The sequence below is a fragment of the Bos taurus genome, chromosome 23 (assembly GCF_002263795.3).
Source record: "Bos taurus isolate L1 Dominette 01449 registration number 42190680 breed Hereford chromosome 23, ARS-UCD2.0, whole genome shotgun sequence".
NCBI lineage: Eukaryota > Metazoa > Chordata > Mammalia > Artiodactyla > Bovidae > Bos > Bos taurus.
The window spans coordinates 6,060,614-6,084,229 of record NC_037350.1 but is presented as its reverse complement, the minus strand read 5'-3'; the positions used below and the strand labels follow the sequence as shown (position 1 = coordinate 6,084,229).

Sequence of the window (23,616 nt, the reverse complement as noted above, 5' to 3'; positions counted from 1 at the left end):
TATATGTAACTAGCCCAAATAAAAATGCTTTCAATTCATGTCTTCTAGAGAAGTTTAAAGTATTCACCATAAATTGCTCAAGCCTTTCAATGAAACAGCCACAATTCAGAAAAGAAAAAGAAATAATCTAGGTGAGGGAAGAAAGAAGAGTTTTATAAAATATAAGCTCTTCCTTTCTGAAGAGTATAAGCTCTTCCTTTCCAAAGAATACACTATTGGCTTAGCTCCCCAGAGTGGGACCGATGAAATCTTCTCAGAGTATTCTTTTGCTAAGGGTTACTTTTTATTCAAACTCACCAAGGAAACTTTTGTATTTACTTCTAAGGAGGAAGGACAATTACTTTAAACCCTTTGTTAGGTTCACCCTTCACTGATAGCTTAATTGGAATTTTAAGGGACTGGTGGAGAAGCCCAAGGTTAATGGAGAATTGGTGATCACCAGTGAGTGTATTGGGTTTCCTGCAAGGATTCAGCTCCTGATAATAGTGCTTCTGTCAAGTAAAAAAGATCGAGTTCTAAATGTACAATGTGATTTTAAGTAATATGCTAAGTAGCTAAAAGTTACTTTTATAAGAGAACTAGAAAATGTTTCAATCAATTAAGTAGGAAAGAAAATTAAACTGAACTGCAAAATTCCTTTTTAGATTCTACCCTTGGTAATTTACTTGTTGACTGTTCTGTAAGAATTTCTGAAGGTTTTTTTTTAAAGATAATGATTTAAAATCATGTCATTTATCCTGTTGGGTTTTATTTTAGCTATAATGCAAGTTCATGAGGATTTCTTCAATTATAAGACAGGGATATATAGACACATTACCAGCACAAATGAAGACTCAGAAAAATATCGAAAGTTTCGGACACATGCGGTCAAACTCACTGGGTAAGGTGATTTCTCAAAAGTCTTCATTTAATACCTCCTGAAAATAAGATTGAAAATAGATTATGTAGTGCATTTAGGTGCCAGAATTCCTTTTGGTATGAGAGGTTCTCATAAAAATTAAAAATTATAAAACCTTGACATTATTTAGTCATTATTTTAAAATCCAGTGAAAAATCAACTCAATATTTTAGGAAAGGTACCAAAGCATGTCTCTCACTTCCTTGGGAATCCATCCTAAGAAACTGTTCTAAGGGCAAGGAAATAGATTATTGGAATTCTACATATGGGATGATCAAGGAAAGTGTGCAAAACCAAAGTGTGCTAGGATATGGGGAGAAGGTTTTGGATGGAATTACAAATGGTAGAGATTAAGCAGGAAGACAGGGTAAGATCTCCTTTATTCAATGTAAAATTATTTGTTTAAATCTATGTGAGAATTGTGAAAACTTGTCCTGTTTTACTTTGTTTTTCCATTCTTAATTGTTCAGTGACTTTTCAGAAAAGCAAACAGAGTAAAAAATTCCTTTATGCTGCTACTGGAACTGGGAATTCAGTGCCACTTGAATTCCATTTCCCTTCAGTTTGAAAGTCCTGTTTCTTCTAAATCTCTTTCCTATGTACGTTTCATTATCAATTTTTGTTTCCCCTAGTAATAGTCATGATTTGGAAAAATTTTTCCCACACACTGGGTGATTGAAATGATCTTTCTTATTATTCAGAGAACTCTGGGAATGGAACCTTGATGTGGACCCTTTCTTGATTGATTAGAACTGATTCTTTATTATCTCTCTCCTGCCACGCTGATCATGTTTTCTTCATTCTACTCCTAAATTTGTTCATGCTGGGGTTGAACAATATGAATGTGTTTGTATTTAATCACTCTGCACTGTTTGTATATTTTCCATATTGATTGTGTCAATTGAAATAATGTGTTCACTTTTATAAACTCCTAAAGGATTGAGACACTTAAAAATTTATCTCACATGTGTGACAATTAGCAAGGCTAATTTTTCTAGTGAGCAAATAACTTTTGGAGATTTTGTTTATTTTTCAGAAATATGTTAGGGCCCTTGGGCATTGTTAAATGACCTGAAGCAGTAGATTTTTATTCATTTCTCTATTAGTAATTCCTGATTTGGTAATTACTGTATGCAGAAAATTAACACATCAGTGAATTAGAGAGTAATCAAATAACCCAAGTAAGTTAATGTTCCTTATCAGAGAATTTAGTGTACTTCTATGAAATACCTTACAAATTTATTGCATCAAATTCTATTTGCTATGAATTTGTCAAACACAAAGCTATCAGATTTAACTCACTTGTACTTAATGAATTTAAACTTCTATCAAATGCCCATCGCTGAGCAATAGAAGGAAGATTAATACATAGTCCTGTTCTTAAGGAGTTTAGGGAATAAAGTAGAGACATTCACAAGTGATTATAGTATAAGGTGATAAAAGTTGTGTATTTCCAAATGCATGGCATTATATATATATATATATTACATATATATATTTACACATATATGCTTATACTATTTTATATATACCACATACATGTATATATTACATATGTATTATACATATATATATTATATATTTACAGTAGGTAGATAGATAAACACTTAAATTTCTTTGCTTCTCATCATTTTATTTTATTTTTAACTGGAGGATTATCACTTTACCGTATTGTGATGGTTTCTGTCACACAGCAGCATGAATCAGCCCTAGGTGTACATTTGTCCTCTCCCTCTTAAACCTCCCTCCCACCTTCCTCCCCATCACACCCCTCCAGGCTGTCACAGTTCACCTGCTTTGGGGTCCCTGCATCATACAGCAAATTCCCATATAGCAAATGGCTATCTGTTTTACATATGGTGATGCACATGTTTTACTACTACTCTCTCCAACCCTCTTCCTCCCCCACTGTGACCCTAAATCTGTTCTTTATGTCTGTGTCTCCTTTGCTGCCCTGCAAATAGGATCATCAGTTTCATCTTTCTAGATTCCATATATATGTGCTAATATACAGTATTTGTCTTTCTCTTTCTGACTTACTTCATTCTGTATAATAGGCTCTAGGTTCATCCACCTCATTAGAACCGACTCAAATATGTACCTTTTCATGGCCGAGTAGTTTCCATTGTATATATGTACCACAGCTTTTTTATCCATTCATGTGTTGATGGACATCTAGGTTGCTTCCACATCCTAGCTATAGTAAACAGTGCTGCAATAAATATTGGGTACACATGTCTTTTTCAGTTTTGGTTTCCTCAGGGTATATGTCTAGAAGTGGTATTGCTTGGTCAAATGGTTGTTTCATTCCTAGTTTTTTAAGGAATCTCCGTAGTGGCTGTATCCATTTATATTCCTATCAGCAATGCAAGGGAGTTCCCTAATCTCCGCATCCTCTCCAACAATTCTTGTTTGTAGATTTTTTCATGATATGGCCATTCTGACTGGTGTGAGCTGATAGCTCATTGTAGATTTGATTTGCCTTTCTCTAATAATGAGCAGTGTTGAGCATCTTTTCATGTGTTTAGTAGCCATCTGTACATTTTCTTGGAAAAAATGTATGTTTAGTTTTTCTGCCCTTTTTTTGATTGGGTAGTTTGTTTTTTCTAGTATTGAACCACATGAGCAGCTTGTATATTTTACAGTTAATCCTTTGCCAGCTGTTTCATTTGTTATTATTTTCTCCTTTTCTGAGAGTTGTCTTTTCACCTTGATTATAGTTTCCTTCATTGTGCAAAAGTTTTTAAGTGTAATTAGGTCCCATTTGTTTATTTTGCTTTTATTTCCATTATTCTAGGAGGTAGGTCATAGTCGATCTTGCTGTCATTTATGTCAAAGAGTGTTCTGCCTAAATTTTCCTCTAAGAGTTTTATATATTTTAGTCTTTAATCCGTTTTGAGTTTATTTTTGTGTATGGTGTTATGAGGTGTTCTAATTTCATTCTTTCACGTGTAGTTCCTCAACTTTCCCAGTACCAATTATTGAAGATACTGTCTTTTCTCCATTGTATATTCTTGCCTCCTTCATCAAAGATAAGGTCCCCATAGGGCATGGATTTATCTCCAGGACTTCTGTCTTGTTCCATTGGTCTATATTTCTTTTTTTATGACAGTACCATACTGTCTTGATGACTGTCACTTTGTAGTATAGTCTGATGTCAGGCAGATTGATTTCTCCAGCTCCAATCTTCTTTCTTAAGATTGCTTTGGCTATTTGTGGTGTTTTGTGTTTCCATGCAAATTGTAAAATTATTTGTTCTAATTCTGTGAAAAATATCATTGATAGTTTGATAGGAATTGCCTATCAATTCTTTGGCACTCGGTCTTCTTTATGGTCCAACTCTCACATCAGTACATGACTACTGGAAAAACCATATCTTTGACTATACAGACCTTTGTTGGCAACCTGAATGTCTGTGCTTTGTCTCTTTAGGTAGGTTTATTCCTAAGTGTTTTATTCTTTTTTGCTGTAATGGTGAATGTGATTGTTTCCTTAATTTCTCCTGATATTTCATTGTTAGTGTATAGGAGTGCAAGCAATTTCTGTGTATTAACTTTACATCCTTTGACTTTGCTATTTTCATTGATTAGTGTTAGTAATTTTCTGGTGACATCTTCAGAGTTTTCTTTGTAAAGAATCATGCCATCTGCAAACAGTGAGAGTTTTACTTCTTTTCCAATCTGGGTTCATTTTATTTCTTTTTGTTCTCTGATTGCTGTGGCTAGGACTGCTAAAACTATGTTGAATAAGAGTGGCAAGAGTGGGCATCCCGGTCTTGTTCTTGATTTTAGAGAAAATGCTTTAAGTTTTTCACCACTGAGAATAATATTTGCTGTGGATTTGTCATATATGGCCTTTATTATGTTAAGGTCGGTTACTTCTGTTCATACTTTCTGGAGACTTTTATCATAGATTGGTACTGAATTTTGTCAAAAGCTTTCTCTGCATCTATTGAGATAATCATAGGGTTTTTATCTTTCAGTTTGTTAATATAGTGTCTCAAATCAATTGATTTGCATATATTAAAGAATCCTTACATCCCTGGGATAAAACCAACTTGGTAATGATTCATGATCTTTTTAATGTGCTGTTGAATTCTGTTTGCTAGAATTTTGTTGAAAATTTTTGCATCTATGTACATCAGTGATATTGGCCTATAATTTTCTTTTCTTGTGGCATATTTGTCTGGTTTTGGCATTAGTGTGCTACTGATCTCATAGAGTGAGTTTGGGAGTTTTCCTCCCTCTGCAGTTTTCTGGAAGAGTTTGAGTAGGATAGGTGTTAGCTCTTTAAACTTTTGTTGGAATTCACCTTTGAAGGTCTTTGGGTTTTTTTTTTACTGGAAGATTTTTTTTTTAATTATTATAGTTTTGATTTCTGTGTCTGTAATTGACCTATTCATATTTTCTATTTTATCCTGGTTCAGTTTTGGAAGGCTATACTTTTCTAAGAATTTGCCGATTTTTTTCCAGGTTGTCCATATTATTGGGATATAGTCGCTCATAGTAGGATCTTACGATCCTTTGTATTTCTGTGTTGTCTGTTATAACTCCTCCTTTTTCACTTCTAATTTTATTAATTTGAGTCTTCTCCCTTTTTTTTTTGATGAGTCTGGCTAACAATATGTCAATTATGATCATTATGTAGTGTCTTTCTTTTTTTCATAACTGTCTTTATTTTAAAGTCTATTTTATCTGATATGAGTATTGCTACTCATGCTTCCTTTTGATTTCTATTTGCATGGTATAGCTTTTTCCAGCCCCTTACTCTCTGTCTGTATGTCTCCTTAGGTCTCAGGTGGGTCTTTTGTAGTCAGCATACATAGGGGTCTTCTTTTTGTATCCATTCAGCCAATCTGTGTCTTTTGGGTGGAACATTTAGCCCATTTACATTTAAGATAATTATTGATAAGTATCATCCTGTTACCATTTACTTTATTGTTTTGGATTTGTTTTTATAGGCCTTTCTTTTTATGTTTCTTGTCTAGAGAAGTTCCTTTAGCATTTATTGAAGAACTGGTTTGGTGATGCTGAATTCTCTTAACTTTAGTCTTTAAAACTTTTGATTTCTCCTTCAAATCTAAATGAGGTCCCTGATGAATAAAATAATCTTGGTTGTAGTTTTTTCCCCTTTCATCACTTTACATATATCTTGCCATTCCTTTCTGGCCTGCACAGTTTCTGTTGAAGTTCAGCTGTTGGCCTTATGGGGGTCCTCTTGTATGTTATTTGTTGATTTTCCCTTGCTGCTTTTAATATTTGTTCTTGTGTTCAGTTTTCATTAGTTTGATTCATATGTGTCTTGGTGTTTCTCCTTGGATTTATCCTGTATGGGACTCTGGGCTTCCTGAACTTGGGTGGCTATTTCCTTTCCCATTTCAGGGAAACCTTCAATTATATTCTCTTCAAATATTTTCTCATGCCCTTTACTTTTGTCTTCTTCTTCTAGGACACCTATGATTTGAGTGTTGGGATGCTTAATGTTCTTCCAGAGGTCTCTGAGGCGGTCCTCATTTCTTTTTATTTTATTTTCTACTCTGCTTCAGGTATTTCCACCATTTTATCTTCCAGCTTACTTATCCATTCTTCTGCCTCAGTTACTCTACTGTTGGTTCCCTCCAGGATATTTTCATGCTCAGTTATTTCATTGTTCATTGTTGATTATTTTTTAATTCTTCTAGTCCTTGTTAGACATTTCTTGCTGCTTCTTGAACACACCTCCAGTCTACTTATCTGTGCCTCCACTGTGCTTTCAAGATTTTAAATCATCTTTCTATCATTATTTTAAATTCTCTTTCAGGTGGACTACCTATTTCTGCCTCGCTTGTTTTGTCTTGTAGCTTTGTACCATATTCCTTCATCTGCTGTGTATTTCTCTGTCTTTTCATTTGGTTTAATTTATTGAGTTTGGGGTCTCCTTTCTGCAGGCTGGAAGGTTGTAGTTCCTCTTAACTGTGGAGTCTATTCCCCATGGGTAGGTTGGGACCAGTGTCTTGTGAAGGTTTCCTGGTTGGAGGGACTTGTGCCTGTGTCCTGGTGGATGGAGCTGGATCTTGTCTTTCTGGAGGGCAGTGCTGTGTCCAGTAGTGTGTTTTGGGGTGTCTGTGAGTTCACAATGGATTTGGGCAGACTGTCTGTTGATGTGCAGAGTTGTGCTCACGTTTTGCTGAAGGATTGGTATGGGGCATCCTGAACTGTAGCTTGCTGGCTCTTGGGTGGTGCTTGGTCTGTGTTGAGCTGGAGGACTTTGGGTGGGCTCTTGTCTATTAATGTTCCATGGTGAGGAGTTCTCTGAAGGTCCAAAGTTTAAGTCTCCTGCCTCTGGGATTCAGACCTGACTTCTTACAATAGCATCAAGACTTCTCAAGCCATATAGCACAAAAGACAAAGCCTCTAGATTCATAGTGAAATGGCTCTCAACAGCCAACAACACCCAAGAGATTCATGGACTCATTCCAAGGATGTTGGTTTGCCTTTCTGGATGTCTGGGGTCCTCTGCCAGTGTTCAGAAGATGTTTTGTGTTAATTGTTACACCTGAGGTGCTCTGTCTCCTCACAGCCACTGCTCCATTAGGAAGCTTTGTCTGGCTGACAGATTTCATATAAGGACTCTCATTTCAAAAGTACTCTGAAGCATAGTGTTAGACATGCTCACAGCCCTCATGGTAATCCTCTTCTGGTTGGTACTTTTTCCCCCTTTTTTTCCTCCTAGATCTTCTTGTCCACTTCACTCCTCACCATTTCAGTTTACTCTTCTTTCTTTCCTTACCATGAAAGGATTTAATTGAGTTAAAAATGCCAGATATTTTGAAACATGGCTTATTTTATATGCCAATAATAATAATAAGAAGAAAGAAATGTTACTAATTAAACTAAGCAACTCCATTGATTATTCGATGGATTTCAACTTAGAGATGTTAAAATGTGGGGTGAAAGTGTATCGCACAATGAAGAATATGATAATTAAGACTTTCATTGTGGCCAGTGGTCTCTGTGTTACGGTCCTGTATATGAGGGACAGCTCATCCTGTGTCTTTGTCCACCAAAACTTGTGAACTTTCTTTAAACCCTCATTTGGAAGTATAAAGTAGTACCTTAAAGGCATTTACTTTTGCATATGATTCCAGGCTTTACCACTAAAACTCAAATGAAAAAAAAGTAGCAGCTAGATATTTTAGAAAGTTACGGGAAGTTATGTGGATAAGTCATTGTCATCCCTGCTTGTGGGACAGGATTTTACTGAGGAATAATCTCTCTGTTACAAAAGAGAATAATAAAAATTATTTTAGGACATATTTTTGCCATTGTTCAATAATGCTTTATGTGAAAGTTTATTTATTCAGCAAATATTTTATTGGGTACTTCTATGTTCCAGGTGTGTTGTCAAGAAACTAAGGATATATCAGGAAACAAAATAGACACAGGGTCTTCATCAAATTTATATTCTATGAATTGATGTATGGCTGTTAGGCAAATACAATTGTGTTTATGAAAGGCCAGAATTTTTATGCCAAAGTTTGTGTGTTTGTGTGTCTGGGGTCAAAAGTATCAAATTTTTAGCATATAAAAATTGACTCAGAGAGAAAAGGCAAACAATTGGAAGGTGGAAGCCAAAAGGAAAGCAAACATTAAGAAAGTCCAAGAAAAACATGAAAAAATAACAAAGATGTTTCAAGTAGATTGTGAATGAGGATTGCAGTTTTTTTAATTAAATTAAACAACCCCAAATACATTAATTTTGGGGGGCTCCAAAATCACTGCAGATGGTTACTGCAGCCATGAGGCAGGAGGAGAAGGGGACGACAGAGGATGAGTTGGCTGGATGGCATCACTGACTCGATGGACATGAGTTTGAGTGAATTCGGGGAGTTGCTGATGCACAGGGAGGCCTGGTGTGCTGTGATTCATGGGGTTGCAAAGAGTCGGACATGACTGAGTGACTGAACTGACTGACTGAAATACATTAAAATGTTGCAAAGTGATAGAAATTGGGCATATTTCCAAAAAATGACTGTGAAGGCATTTGGCTTGAGTAAATTATTGAAAATCAAAGTCAGAGATTTCTGTAAGCTTGATGCAAATCCATAATGTTACTTAAAATTGGACACAGAATGAGTCGTTTCTCTTTTTTACATATTCAACAAACATTAAAAGAAAGCCCATCTTCTTCACCATGTTGTGCTCGGTATCAGATATGAAAAGAAAAATGAAAACAAAAACAAAAACACACAGCCTTTGCCCTCACAGTGCAGCTATATAGTAACCAAAAACACTCAAAAATGGGAAGTTTTGATACATTTAACAAGGCAGGGTGGAAAGTGTTAACATTTATTATAATATCTGATCTAGATTTGAAGATCTGAGAAAGACCCTTGAGGAAAAAAAGTAGGAGATAAGATTTATGAGTTGTTTAGTAGCAGGCAAAGGGATTAGCTTGTGTAAAGTCCTTGTGGTCAGAAGGATACAAAGTAGTACATGAACACAAAGAAAGTTGTGTTTGCTGAATCTTGGAAGGCAAGGACTTGTAGGCTAGTGTAGAGAATTTAGTCAAAGATACTAAGTATTCCATTAAGGACCTTAAGAGCAAAGGGAAGTCATTGAAGATTTAAATATGAAAGTGGTATGATCTTTGTATTTTTAAAAAATATTGCATTGTTAAAGCAATAAATATAAAGAATGTGATACAAAAGGCAAATGGTGATAATCACATTAAAAAATATTGGTCTGGACTTAGATGGTGAAAGAGTTGAGAAAATAAGGGTGAGTCAAAAAAGATTTCAAGAGAAAAGCTGGAAGATAGGATATGGATTTAATATTGAAATGGATGATAAAATGGAGACATGGTGTTCCCTACTGGGCATGTCTTTGAGACATAAAAATGCAGATAGATGTCAGAGAAGACGGGTAGATATACGGATCTCGAGGTCATAGTAGAGGCAAGCGTTGAAGATGGATGGTGCTGAACAGAATAAGGAAAGCAAAAAAAGCAAGACAGACTGAGGCTAAGGGATGGGAAAAAGCTAATATTCATAACTGGCTAGAAAATGATGAGTCTGCAAAGAAGGAGTAGAAACCAGTGAGGGTATTTTAAAAAGTGGTTATTGTAAGATCTGGAGAAAACTGGAAAACTGTAAGCTTGGGATCCAGAGTATGTGAAGACATCTGTCTTAGAGAAAGACTGAGTGAAGAGTCTATTATATCATCAGAGAAGGAATAAAGGAGGTTAAATGAAACTTCTGACATGAAAAGTAGTGGTAAGTTGAGGAAAATTCCTGTCAGATTGCTTTTCTTTTTCTAACCTCCAGGAATTAGGAGGTGAGGTTAACTGTAGAGGGAAGAGGTGGTGGGAGGATGAATGATCAGAAATTTGAGAATAGAGGTGGTTTGCAATGGTCCTCTGGATATTTAGGTGAGGGAGTTGCCCCAGGAACCAATAGGAATTGCCTTACGTTGCTGATGGTACCGTCTGCCCTCATGTATATGATCTCTGCAGCTATAATCAGCACTTTGGTGGATGCAAAGAGAAATGAGTTCATTTAAGACACAGTTCTCCATATGGGTGCAGTGAGGCATCGGAAAAGCAAGGGGTTTAGGATATGAGTAAGATGGCAGAAAACTTGATGAGTCTGATGAAAAGAAAGCATTGATGGATTCAAAGAAAATAGTAAAATCACTGGACTAGAGACCATGATGATTCTAATCTCTGTGATTTTTATGATTCTCTAACTTATTTTTCTTACCTTTTAGAGCTTTAATGTTTTATTTTTATTGTTTATGAGAAAAAAGTAATCATGTAATAATGAGGCAATATTTTACAGATTATGAACATCGTGGTAGAATGGACTAAGCCATAATTTTATTTGTTAGCACCTAATTATCTTGGAATACTCAATGTCTTTTAGGTCCTAAACACTTGATTTCTGCCTATCTGTCTTATATATTTATTTATCTATTCATCTATCCATTTAAAGATAATTAATCCAAAGAGACTATGAAAGTAATGCTTCACTTTGTAATAACTTACAATGAAAGAGAATGTAAGAAAAGAATATATATATGTATACCTCATTTTACTAATACCACATTATTAAATCAACTATATTTCAACTATATTTCATTAAAAAAGTAAAAATAATGCTTCAGAGTTAAGTTTCTAATATAATTTCCTCATATTTTCTAAACATACATACAGAAAGGATTCCAGGAACACAAATCACTATTAAGTGCAACTGCACCATTTTTATGTAGTTTTATTAGGGTCACCCATTGTTTTTCCCCATTCATTTTTTTCCCCTTCTTCCTTTCTAAATAATAACTGAATGGTAAACCTGAAATTTCATGCTATGTTATGTTTAACCCCTGGCAAATTGTTACATTCTGAGCAGATGTTTTAATTAGAGATTTTTAATGAATGGCGAAGCCTAAGACAGATCCATGAACACTTACTTAGAAAATGAAAATAAATATGTGATAATTAGTATAGGCAACGCAAAAACATTGAGTTTGGGTCTTCGGGCATCTTTAATGGCAAAGTACTTAGTTCTTTCTTTTTGGGAGGGGGGCTAGAGAGTGCACTGCTTTGAATAACAGAAGCTGCTGCAATAAACAGACTCAAAATACTTGATAATTCAAATACATTTATAGAAGCATATTATTCATTTAATAGTTCAAGATCTGAGGTCTTAAATTAGGGGTGGCTTTCCCCTATATGGTTTCAGGGACCCAAGCTTTTTCTACTTCATTGATCTGCCACTTTTTAGGGTCACGTGTTTTCATTTTATTCTGCATCTGGGAAATAGGAAGAGCATGAGGAGGACTTTTTAAATTCACTTCTTTTAAAGCCTTGACTCAGAAATGACCTTTCTAGTCCATTCATGTCTGTTTGGCTAAAGCTCATTGATACGACTCTACCCAGCTGGAGTCAGCTGAGAAGTATAAAAGTTTTGTCAGTAACATTATAATATCAGAACAAATAAAGGTATATCTTCAAGTAGAATTCCAAATTTGCATAAACTTAAAAACAGTAAAACACAGAAACACAAATTTCAGTTTGTAGAGAGCTGACTCGATCTGCATCTCCTAGGCCCTCAGTGATTATGTGCTCTGCTTTTAGAGAATCTTATTGGGAAATTCTAATAATTACTGCTCTATAAGATTAAACCAATTAATAAATACATTTGATTAATATAACAACTATATTTATAATTGCTGAAGTAGCACTGACACACAATCGTCCTGTTCAAAAAGGCTTATAAAATGGAATTATCATTCCACTTTATTAGAAATAAGAGTCTGAAAATGTTTTAGAAAACTTCTTACATTTTCCAAAATATCTGTTTTAATAGTACTATCAGTTCAGTTCAGTTCAGCCACTCAGTTGTGTCCAACTTTTTGCAACCACATGAATTGCACCATGCCAGGCCTCCCTGTCCATCACCGACTCGTGGAGGTCACTCAAACTCATGTCCATCGAGTCGGTGATGCCATCCAGCCATCTCATCCTCTGTTGTCCCTTTCTCCTCCTGTCCCAATCCCTCCCAGTATCAGAGTCTTTTCCAATGAGTCAACTCTTCGCATGAGGTGGCCAAAGTAATGGAGTTTCAGCTTTAGCATCATTCCTTCCAAAGAACACCCAGGACTGATCTCCTTTAGGATGGACTGGTTGGATGTCCTTGCAGTCCAAGGGACTCTCAAGAGTCTTCTCCAACACCACAGTTCAAAAGCATCAATTCTTCGGCGCTCAGCTTTCTTCACAGTCCAACTCTCACGTCCATACATGACCACTGGAAAAACCATAGCCTTGACTAGATGGACCTTTGTTGGTAAAGTAATGTCTCTGCTTTTCAATATGATATCTAGGTTGGTCAGAACTTTCCTTTCAAGGAGTAAGCGTCTTTTAATTTCATGGCTGCAATCACCACCTGCAGTGATTTTTCAGTCCCCAAAAAGAAAGTCTGACACTGTTTCCACTGTTTCCCTATCTATTTCCCATGAAGTGATGGGACCAGATGCCATGATCTTCCTTTTCTGAATATTGAGCTTTAAGCCAACTTTTTCACTCTCCACTTTCACTTTCACTTTCATCAAGATGGTTTTTAGTTCCTCTTCACTTTCTGCCATAAGGGTGGTGTCATCTGCATATCTGAGGTTATTGATATTTCTCCCGGCAATCTTGATTCCAGCTTGTGCTTCTTCCAGTCCAGCATTTCTCATGATGTACTCTGCATGTAAGTTAAATAAGCAGGGTGACAATATACAGCCTTGACGTACTCCTTTTCCTATTTGGAACCAGTCTGTTGTTCCATGTCCAGTTCTAACTGTTGCTTCCTGACCTGCATATAGGTTTCTCAAGAGGCAGGTCAGGTGGTCTGGTATTCCCATCTCTTTCAGAATTTTCCACAGTTTATTGTGATCCACACAGTCAAAAGCTTTGGCATAGTCAATAAACCAGAAATAGACGTTTCTCTGGAACTCTCTTGCTTTTTCCATGATCCAGCGGATGTTGGCAATTTGATCTCTGGTATCTCTGCCTTTTCTAAAAGCAGCTTGAACATCTGGAAGTTCACAGTTCACGTATTGCTGAAGCCTGGCTTGGAGAATTTTGAGCATTACTTTACTAGTGTGTGAGATGAGTGCAATTGTGCTGTAGTTTGAGCCTTCTTTGGCATTGCCTTTCTTTGGGATTGGAATGAAACCTGACCTTTTCCAGTCCTGTGGCCACTGCTGAGTTTTCCAGATTTGCTGGCATATTGAGTGCAGCACTTTCACAGCATCATCTTTCAGGATTTGAAAGAGCTCAACTCTTTCAAATGGAGGTATTCCTCCATTTGATGGAGGAATTCCATCACCTCCACTAGCTTTGTTCGTAGTGATGCTTTCTAAGGCCCACTTGACTTTGTATTCCAGGATGTCTGGCTCTAGGTGAGTGATCACACCATCATGATTATCTGGATCATGAAGATCTTTTTTGTACAGTTTTTCTGTGTATTTTTTGCCACCTCTTCTTAATATCTTCTGCTTCTGTTAGGTCCATACCATTTCTGTCCTTTATTGAGCCCATCTTTGCATGAAATGTTCCCTTGGTATCTCTAATTTTCTTGAAGAGATCTCTAGTCTTTCCCATTCTGTTGTTTTCCTCTATTTCTTTGCATTGATTTCTGAGGAAGGCTTTCTTATCTCTCCTTGCTATTCTTTGGAACTCTGTATTCAGATGCTTATATCTTTCCTTTTCTTCTTTGCTTTTCATTTATCTTCTTTTCACAGCTATTTGTAAGGCCTCCCCAGACAGCCATTTTGCTTTTTTGTATTTCTTCTCCATGGAGATGGTCTTGATCCCTGTCTCCTGTACAATGTCACGAACCTCAGTCCATAGTTCATCAGGCACTCTATCAGATCTAGTCCCTTAAATCTATTTCTCACTTGCACTGTATAATCATAAGGGATTTGATTTAGGTCCTACCTGAATGGTCTAGTGGTTTTCCCTACTTTCTTCAATTTAAGTCTGAATTTGGCAATAAGGAGTTCATGATCTGAGTCACAGTCAGCTCCCGGTCTTGTTTTTGCTGACTCTATAGAGTTGCTCCATCTTTGGCTGCAAAGAATATAGTCAATCTGATATCAGTGTTGACCATCTGGTGATATCCACGTGTAGAGTCTTCTCTTTTGTTGTTGGACGAGGGTGTTTGCTATGACCAGTGCGTTCTCTTGGCAAAACTCTATTAGCCTTTGCCCTGCTTAATTCTGTATTCCAAGGCCAACTTTACCTGTTACCCCAGGTGTTTCTTGACATCCTACCTTTGCATTTCAGTCCCCTATAATGAAAAGGACATCTTTTTTGGGTGTTAGTACTAAAAGGTCTTGTAGGTCTTCATAGAACTGTTCAACTTCAGCTGCTTCAGCATTACTGGTTGGGGCATAGACTTGGATTACTGTGATATTGAATGGTTTGCCTTGGAAATGAACAGAGATCATTCTGTCATTTTTGAGATTGCATCCAAGTACTGTATTTCAGACTCTTTTGTTGACCATGATGGCTACTCCATTTATTCTAAGGGATTCCTGCCCACAGTAGTAGATATAATGGTCATCTGAGTTAAATTCACCCATTCCAGTCATTTTAGTTTGCTGATTTCTAGAATGTTGACGTTCACTCTTGCCATCTCCTGTTTGACCACTTCTAATTTGCCTTGATTCATGGACCTGACATTCCAGATTCCTATGGACTATTGGTCTTTACAGCATCAGACCTTGCTTCTATCACCAGTCACATCCACAACTGGGTATTGTGTTTGCTTTGGCTCGATCCCTTCATTTTTTCTGAAATTATTTCTCCACTGATCTCCAGTAGCGTATTGGGCATATACCAACCTGGGGAGTTCCTCTTTCAGTATCCTATCATTTTTCCTTTTCATGCTGTTCATGGGGTTTGGTTATATATAAATGTTAACTATATTTATCTATATTGTTATTTCCATCTATCTATTATTCATCTATTATCTATCAAAGAAGGTCCAATGTAAAGATTCACTCAGTGTATTTTTACCACATATGTTTTCTCAAGGAATTGTTCTAATTTTTGTTTTACAAAAAATTCCATTAGGGTAAAAATAGATGCATCCCTTTTTCCTATATAAACTTATATTCTCCTTTGCTTTGATCACACACCTTTACTCTATATGTAAAGACTTTTTCCTAATTTTTCAGCAAGAAACTTATTTTGAGTATGTAATATATGTCAAGTACTGTGCTAGGCATTAAGAATACAAACAGCAAAAATTTCCTGCTCTGCTCCTGTTTTCAAGCAGGTGGGGACAGAGAAACAGGAGGTTCAGAGAAGGCAATGGGGAGACAGAGAGGGAGAGAGGAGCAAGCAGTGCTGACCACACACAATGTCTCGAGTGTGGAGATGCAAACACAACAGGAATTTAAACTGAGTCGTGAGGGCGTGCATCATATAGGCAGGCACAGGACTCCACTTCTGGGGCCAGAGAAAACTCCAGGGAAGAGGAAACCTGCTGTGGAGGTGAGCAGAGCAGCAAGGAATTACTAGAGCTACGTGGAAAGAGAAGATTAAAAGTGAGCAGAAAATGGACAATCTCACAGTAAGAGAGAATATGATCCACTTAAGGCACTGGAAGTATTAAATAGGTAGCGAGTAGAGCAAGGGGAATCTAGTGACAACTGAGACTAAAAGGCAGCCTAATCCTGGAGCATTCTTCTAGTAATGATAATTTACTTACCTATTCGGGGACCTCACCTGGTCTGAGTGCTTTGGCACCTCTGGGTTTGCCTCCCTGTCCTCCATCGACTCTGCAGGAAGTTGTATGTCTTTGCAGCAACATTGTTTGGTTTTCAGTGAAAGTTCCAAGTGCCCAGGTGGTTTTTCTCCTCCCCCTGTTCTGTGATGTTCAGTTTAATTCAGTTCAGCCTGTTTCTGGGTCATTGTACTTTGAGATGCAGGTGTATCTGAGAGCGGAAATTGTCACCAAAGAATAGAAATGGGATTTCAATAAACGAGATCCACTGTTCAGTTTCTGCGATAAAGCAAGTAGTGGAAACTGAATAACATTCAAAACGAAAAAGACTCTTTCTTCCCCTGACACACGGTGGCAGGCCTGAGCTCTGGGAAGTTATGTTCATACAGTCGCCTGGTCTTGAACTGTTTCCAGTCCGGTAGTGGAGACAGCCCTGTAAACACCTGGTGTGAGAGGAGGTGAGCTCAGGGTATTTCTACTCGGCCGTTTTGGCTGATCTCCAGCAATTAAAACAAACAAAGAACCCGTATAATGTAACTGCATTGAAATGTAAGTGGTTTTGAAATGGATGGAATCAAAGTGCTTGAAAGCCTGGGCGTGGGGGCAATCTTCACCAAAGAGTGTGCAGGTGAGGACTAGAGTAGGAAGTGACCCTAGAATAAAGGTCACTAGCATTCTTGTCCTTTATTCATTTTTCTAGCAGAGACTTCAGTTTTAAAATCTTGATGGGTATGAGCTCATAATATATTGGGAATTTGACTTTTTTATACTATTGACTAAATTCCAGTTTATTTTTGGCTTCATAAATTTACTTTTAATGCCTTTGACCTGGACAATGCTTTAACTTTTATTCTAGAGTTTCAAACTTCTATTTCTAAGGTAATTGAGTCAAAGATCTACCTGGAAGATACTTGGGTGAATGATGTGTGATGATGATCTAATTTTTTTCTCTAAACTCTGAACTAAAAGCAACAAGGCCACATAATAAATAATCTATTCCTTCTTTACCCTTTGAAGTGCATTTTTATAGCTTATTAAATTATTACATACATTTATTATGGTTTGATTCAGGGTGTTCTGTTCAAAAGACATGCCATTGTTCAGTTTCCTACAGCTTTATTTTACTATCAGCTTGTTTCAAATTGTTATATTGCTCTCATTTTTCAATATTTATCTAGTTATTTTCAAGTTTATTTATCTAATGATATTAAAACAAAAAAAATACCCAGAGCAACTTAAATTGGAACTTGTATGTTTTATTTATAAATAACATAACATAAACTTTCTTACTTTAAAGGCTATTAAGTCCCTTTCATTTATTTTTCTTTAGAGAAATGCTATTTTTTAAAGATTTTGTTTTTATAAAACTTTTTTCTCTTCACTATACCCTAAGCTTTTTATATCTTTCTTAAACACAATTTTTAAAGATGAAGTAGGTTATTTGACTGCTAAATTGTTATTTTATTTTACTTTTATTACTGTATTGAAATATTCCAATTGTAAATAGTATTAAAAATAAAAGAAGTATTAGAATGATAATTTGATTAAATTGATTAGATAACTTGCTACTTTTCAAACTTAAAATATTTTATCCATCTAAGATCTGTAAAGGACCCTGGATTTTATTTTCCCAATAACCTAATATAAAAAAAGAGGGCATAGCAATAGAGATTTTCCAGAGATTACATGCTAGTTAGTTGCAGACCCAATATTCAGCTGAAACCAGTTCAATACTAATCTTGTTTAGTAAATCATTGGACTGACATTAGAGAATCTATATCAAAGCTATTGCTATAATTTACTTAGATGTTTATTCTTTTGTAAGCTAGGGATAAAAGGATGTTTATGAGGAATAAATGGGATCATGTATACACAGTACTCATATGCTGGATATACGGGAACATTCAATAAATGTTTACTGTTATTAGTAATAATATCAACAGTGGGGATTGATTGGGCCGTATTTGTAATTAGATATATAATTCAACAACTTTTTTAAGTTTTAAAGTTTTTTTTTAATGTAGACCATTTTTATAGTCTGTACTGAATCTGTTATGTTGTTGCTTCTGTTGTTTATGTCTTGGTTCTTTGCTGTGAAGTATGCGGGATCTTAGCTGCCTGGAGTGAAGTGAACTGAAAGTCGCTCAGTTGTGTCGTGTCCTACTCTTTGTGATGCATGGACTATACATTCTCCAGGCTGAATACTGAAGTGGGTAGACGTTCCCTTCTCCAAGGGCTCTTCCCAACCCAGGGATCGCACTCAGGTCTCCCTCATTGCAGCTAGTTGGTAAAGAATCTGCCTGCAATGTGGGAGACCTGGGTGCGATCCCTGGGTTGGGAAGAGCCCCTGGAGAAGGGAAAGGCTACCCACTCCAGTATTCTGGCCTGGAGAATTCCATGGACTGTACAGTCCATGGGGTCACAGAGTCAGACACGACTGAGTGACTTACCTCCCTGATCAGGGATCAAACCCTCACCTCCTGAACTGGAGGGCAAAGTTTTAACCACTGGACTGCCAGGGAAATCCCAAAAACCTTTTAAAATTTGCTGAATTTCTCCCCCCTCCCAATATGCAACATTTTGAAGAGGTTAATAATTGTAAAAGACATTCTCAAATTTGAAATGTTATTCAGATTCTTTCCTTGTGAATGAAAGTTGAACTTCTAATCTGAGAAAATGGAACTGATGAAATGGAAAATAAAATCATCCTGGGTGTTTTAATAAGTGACATCATCTAAATAGTTCTAAAAAGTTGGCTTGATGTTTTTTTCTAATATTTTCGAAGATTTTAAATTTATACATGCTAGGAGCTGAGGTTACTGAGATAAATAACACTGAGAGCCTTAATAAATAAAACAAGACCCACTGTTTTGATGCAGCTGGCTAGGGAAAGCTATCGATCATTCAGAAAAGCCGCTGAGTGGCTATACAGACAGTTGGGATCTTTTGAGCTGAGTTCATTGACAGAAGAGTGGAGATGAAGAGAGACCCAGGGAGGTGAAACTGATTTTATTTTACTTCGGTGTTCAGAGCTGATGGCATCACATTGCCTTGTCTGTCAATGCTGAATCAAACTGACAGCACAGCCTGTGTTCCCTGCGTTGCTCTTGTTTGACATTGGTCTTTCATTTTTTTGTCATCTGAAACACTGACCAGGACTGTTAACTCTGTAACTGCTGTTATTAACAACAGCAAAAATTATTGCTTTTATAAAACAAAGCAATAGAAAAAAGTACAGCTGTATTTTCATTTAGGGAAAGGCAAGGTACAAGGGTTGGTTTAAAAAGAATTAACACATGCACATACACACACATATATATATATGTGTGTATATGAAATTTAGAAAGATGGTAATGATGATCCTATATGCAAGGCAGGCAAAGAGACACGGATGTAAAGAACGGACTTTTGGTCGATGTGGGAGAAGGCGAGGGTGGGATATTTGAAGGAATAGCATCAAAACATGCATATTGCCGTATGCAAAATAGATGACCAGAGCGAGTTTGATGCATAAAGCAGGGCATCCAAAGCTGGTGCACTGGGACAACCCAGAAAGATGGGATGGGGAGGGAGGTGGAGGGGGCTTAGGAAGGAGGGACACATGCACACCCATGGCTGATTCATGTCAATGGACGCCAAAACCATCACAATATTGTAAAGTAATTAGCCTTCGATTAAAATAAATAATTTTGCAAAGAATTCATATGATATAATGTCATTTGCAGCAATGTGGATGGGCCCAGAGAATATCATACTAAGTAAAGAAAGAAAAACAAATATCATATGATATCAATAATACTTGGAACCTAAAAAAAGATACAAGAAGAACTTATTTACAAAATGGAAACAGACTAACAGATTTCAAAATCAAACTCAGTTCAATTCAGTTCAATTCAATTGCTCAGTCGTGTCTGACTCTTTGAGACCCCATGAATTGCAGCACGCCAGGCCTCCCTGTCCATTACAAATTCCTGGAGTTCACTCAAACTCATGTCCATTGAGTCAGTGATGCCATCCAGCCATCTCATCCTCTGCCGTCCCCTTCTCCTCCTGCCCCCAATCCCTCCCAGCATCAGAGTCTTTTCCAATGAGTCAATTCTTCGCATGAGGTGGCCAAAGTATTGGAGTTTCAGCTTTAGCATCAGGCCTTCCAATGAACACCCAGGATTGATCTCCTTTAGAATGGACTGATTGGATCTCCTTGCAGTCCAAGGGACTCTCAAGAGTCTTCTCCAACACCACAGTTCAAAAGCATCAATTCTTTGGTGCTCAGCTTTCTTCACAGTCCAACTCTCATGTCCATACATGACCACTGGAAAAACCATAGCCTTGACTAGATGGACCTTTGTTGGTAAAGTAATGTCTCTGCTTTTGAATATGCTATCTAGGTTGGTCATAACTTTCCTTCCAAGGAGTAAGCGTCTTTTAATTTCATGGCTGCAGTCACTATCTGCAGTGATTTTGGAGCCCAGAAAAATGAACTCTGACACTGTTTCCACTGTTTCCCCATCTATTTCCCATGAAGTGATGGGACCAGATGCCATGATCTTCCTTTTCTGAATATTGAGCTTTAAGCCAAATTTTTCACTCTCCACTTTCATTTTCACTTTCATCAAGAGGCTTTTGAGTTCCTCTTCACTTTCTGCCATAAGGGTGGTGTCATCTGCATATCTGAGGTTATTGATATTTCTCCTGGCAATCTTGATTCCAGCTTGTGCTTCTTCCAGCCCAGCGTTTCTCATGATGTGCTCTGCATATAACTTAAATAAGCAGGGTGACAATATACAGCCTTGACGTACTCCTTTTCCTATCTGGAACTACTCTGTTGTTCCATGTCCAGTTCTAATTGTTGCTTCCTGACCTGCATATAGGTTTCTCAAGAGGCAGATCAGGTGGGCTGGTATTTCCATCTCTTTCAGAATTTTCCACAGTTTATTGTGACCCACACAGTCAAAGGCTTTGGCATAGTCAATAAAGCAGAAATAGATGTTTTTCTGGAACTCTCTTGCTTTTTCCATGATCCAGCAGATGTTGGCAATTTGATCTATGGTACCTCTGCCTTTTCTAAAAGCAGTTGAACATCTGGAAGTTCACGGTTCACATATTGCTGAAGCCTGGCTTGGAGAATTTTGAGCATTACTTAACTAGCATGAGAGATGAGTGCAATTGTGTGGTAGTCTGAGCATTCTTTGGCGTTGCCTTTCTTTGGGATTGGAATGAAACCTGACCTTTTCCAGTCCTGTGGCCACTGCTGAGTTTTCCAGATTTGCTGGCATATTGAGTGCAGTACTTTCACAGCATCATCTTTCAGGATTTGAAAGAGCTCAACTGGAATTCCATCACCTCCACCAGCTTTGTTCATAGTGATGCTTTCTAAGACACACTTGACTTCACATTCCAGGATGTGTGGCTCTAGGTGAGTGATCACACCATCGTGATTATCTTGGTTGTGAAGATCTTTTTTGTACAGTTCTTCCATGTATTCTTGCCACCTCTTCTTAATATCTTCTGCTTCTGTTAGATCCATACCATTTCTGTCCTCTATCGAGCCCATCTTTGCATGAAATGTTCCCTTGGTATCTCTAATTTTCTTGATGAGATCTCTAGTATTTCCCATTCTGTTGTTTTCCTCTATTTCTTTGCATTGATCGCTGAGGAAGGCTTTCTTATCTCTCCTTGCTCTTCTTTGGAACTCTGCATTCAGATGCTTATATCTTTCCTTTTCTCCTTTGCTTTTTGCTTCTCTTCTTTTCACAGCTATTTTTAAGGCCTCCCCAGACAGCCATTTTGCTTTTTTGCATTTCTTTTTCTTGGGGGTGATCTTGATTCCTGACTTCTGTACAATGTCGTGAACCTCTGTCCATAGTTCATCAGGCACTCTATCTATCAGATCTAGTCCCTTAAATCTATTTCTCACTTGCACTGTATAATCATAAGGGATTTGATTTAGGTCCTACCTGAATGGTATAGTGGTTTTCCATACTTTCTTCAATGTTAGTCTGAATTTGGCAATAAGGAGTTCATGATTTGAGCCACAGTCAGCTCCCGGTCTTGTTTTTGCTGACTGTATAGAGCTTCTCCATCTTTGGCTGCAAAGAATATAATCAGTCTATTTCGGTGTAGACCATCTGGTGATGTCCATGTGTAGAGTCTTCTCTTGTGTTGTTGGAAGAGGGTGTTTGCTATGACCAATGTGTTCTCTTGGCAAAACTCTATTAGCCTTTGCCCTGCTTCATTCCGTATTCCAAGGCCAAATTTGCCTGTTACCCCAGGTGTTTCTTGACTTCCTACTTTTGCATTCCAGTCCCCTGTTGGCTCAGACGGTAAAGGGTCTGCCTGCAGTGCGGGAGACCTGGGTTCAATCCCTGGGTTGGGAAAATCCCCTGGAGAAGGAAATGGCAACCCACTCCACTACTCTTGCCTGGAAAATCCCATGGACAGAGGAGCCTGGTAGGCTACCCTTCACTGGGTCACAAAGAGTCGGAAACGACTGAGCAACTTCACTTTCACTTTCCCCTATAATGAAAAGGACATGTTTTTGGGGGTTAGTTCTAAAAGGTCTTGTATAGGTCTTCATAGAACCGTTCAACTTCAGCTTCTTCAGAGTTACCAGTTGGTACATAGGCTTGGATTACTGTGATATTGAATGGTTTGCCTTGGAAATGAACAGAGATCATTCTGTCGTTTTTGAGATTGCATCCAAGTACTGCATTTCGGACTCTTTTGTTGACCATGATGGCCACTCCATTTCTTCTAAGGGATTCCTGCCTGCAGTAGTAGATATAATGGTCATCTGAGTTAAATTCACCCATTCCAGTCCATTTTAGTTCGTTGATTCCTAGAATGTCGATGTTCACTCTTGCCATCTCCTGTTTGACCACTTCCAATTTGCCTGGATTCATGGACATAGGAACATTCCAGGTTCCTATGCAATATTGCTCTTTACAGCATCGGATCTTGCTTCTATCACCAGTCACATCCACAGCTGGGTATTGTTTTTGCTTTGGCTCCATCCCTTCATTCTTTCTGGAGTTATTTCTCCACTGATCTCCAGTAGCATATTGGGCACCTATCGACCTGGGGAGTTCCTCTTTCAGTATCCTATCATTTTGCCTATTAATACTGTTCATGGGGTTCTCAAGGCAAGAATACTGAAGTGGTTTGCCATTCCCTTCTCCAGTGGACCACATTCTGTCAGACCTCTCCACCATGACCCTCCTGTCTTGGGTGGCCCACATGGCATGGCTTAGTTTCATTGAGTTAGACAAGGCTGTGGTCCATGTGATCAGATTGACTAGTTTCTGTCTGCCCTCTGATGCCCTTTTGCAACATCTACCGTCTTACTTGGGTTTCTCTTACCTTGGACATGGGGTATCTCTTCATGGGTGCTCCAGCAAAGTGCACCCACTGCTCCTTACCTTGGACGAGGGATATCTCCTCATGGTCGCCCCTCCTGACCTTGAAC

The 23,616-nt window shown here is 37.6% G+C and overlaps 1 protein-coding gene across 4 annotated transcripts in view; it reads left to right on the top strand.

Moving 5' to 3' along the window:
* Positions 1-23,616, top strand: part of TINAG (tubulointerstitial nephritis antigen) — a 106,090-nt gene that overhangs the window by 51,151 nt on the left and 31,323 nt on the right. For all 4 annotated transcript variants that reach the window (XM_005223240.5, XM_010818036.3, NM_001035107.2 and 1 more), the window contains 1 exon segment: positions 757-880. In XM_005223240.5, the coding sequence (XP_005223297.1) occupies positions 757-880 (124 nt within the window).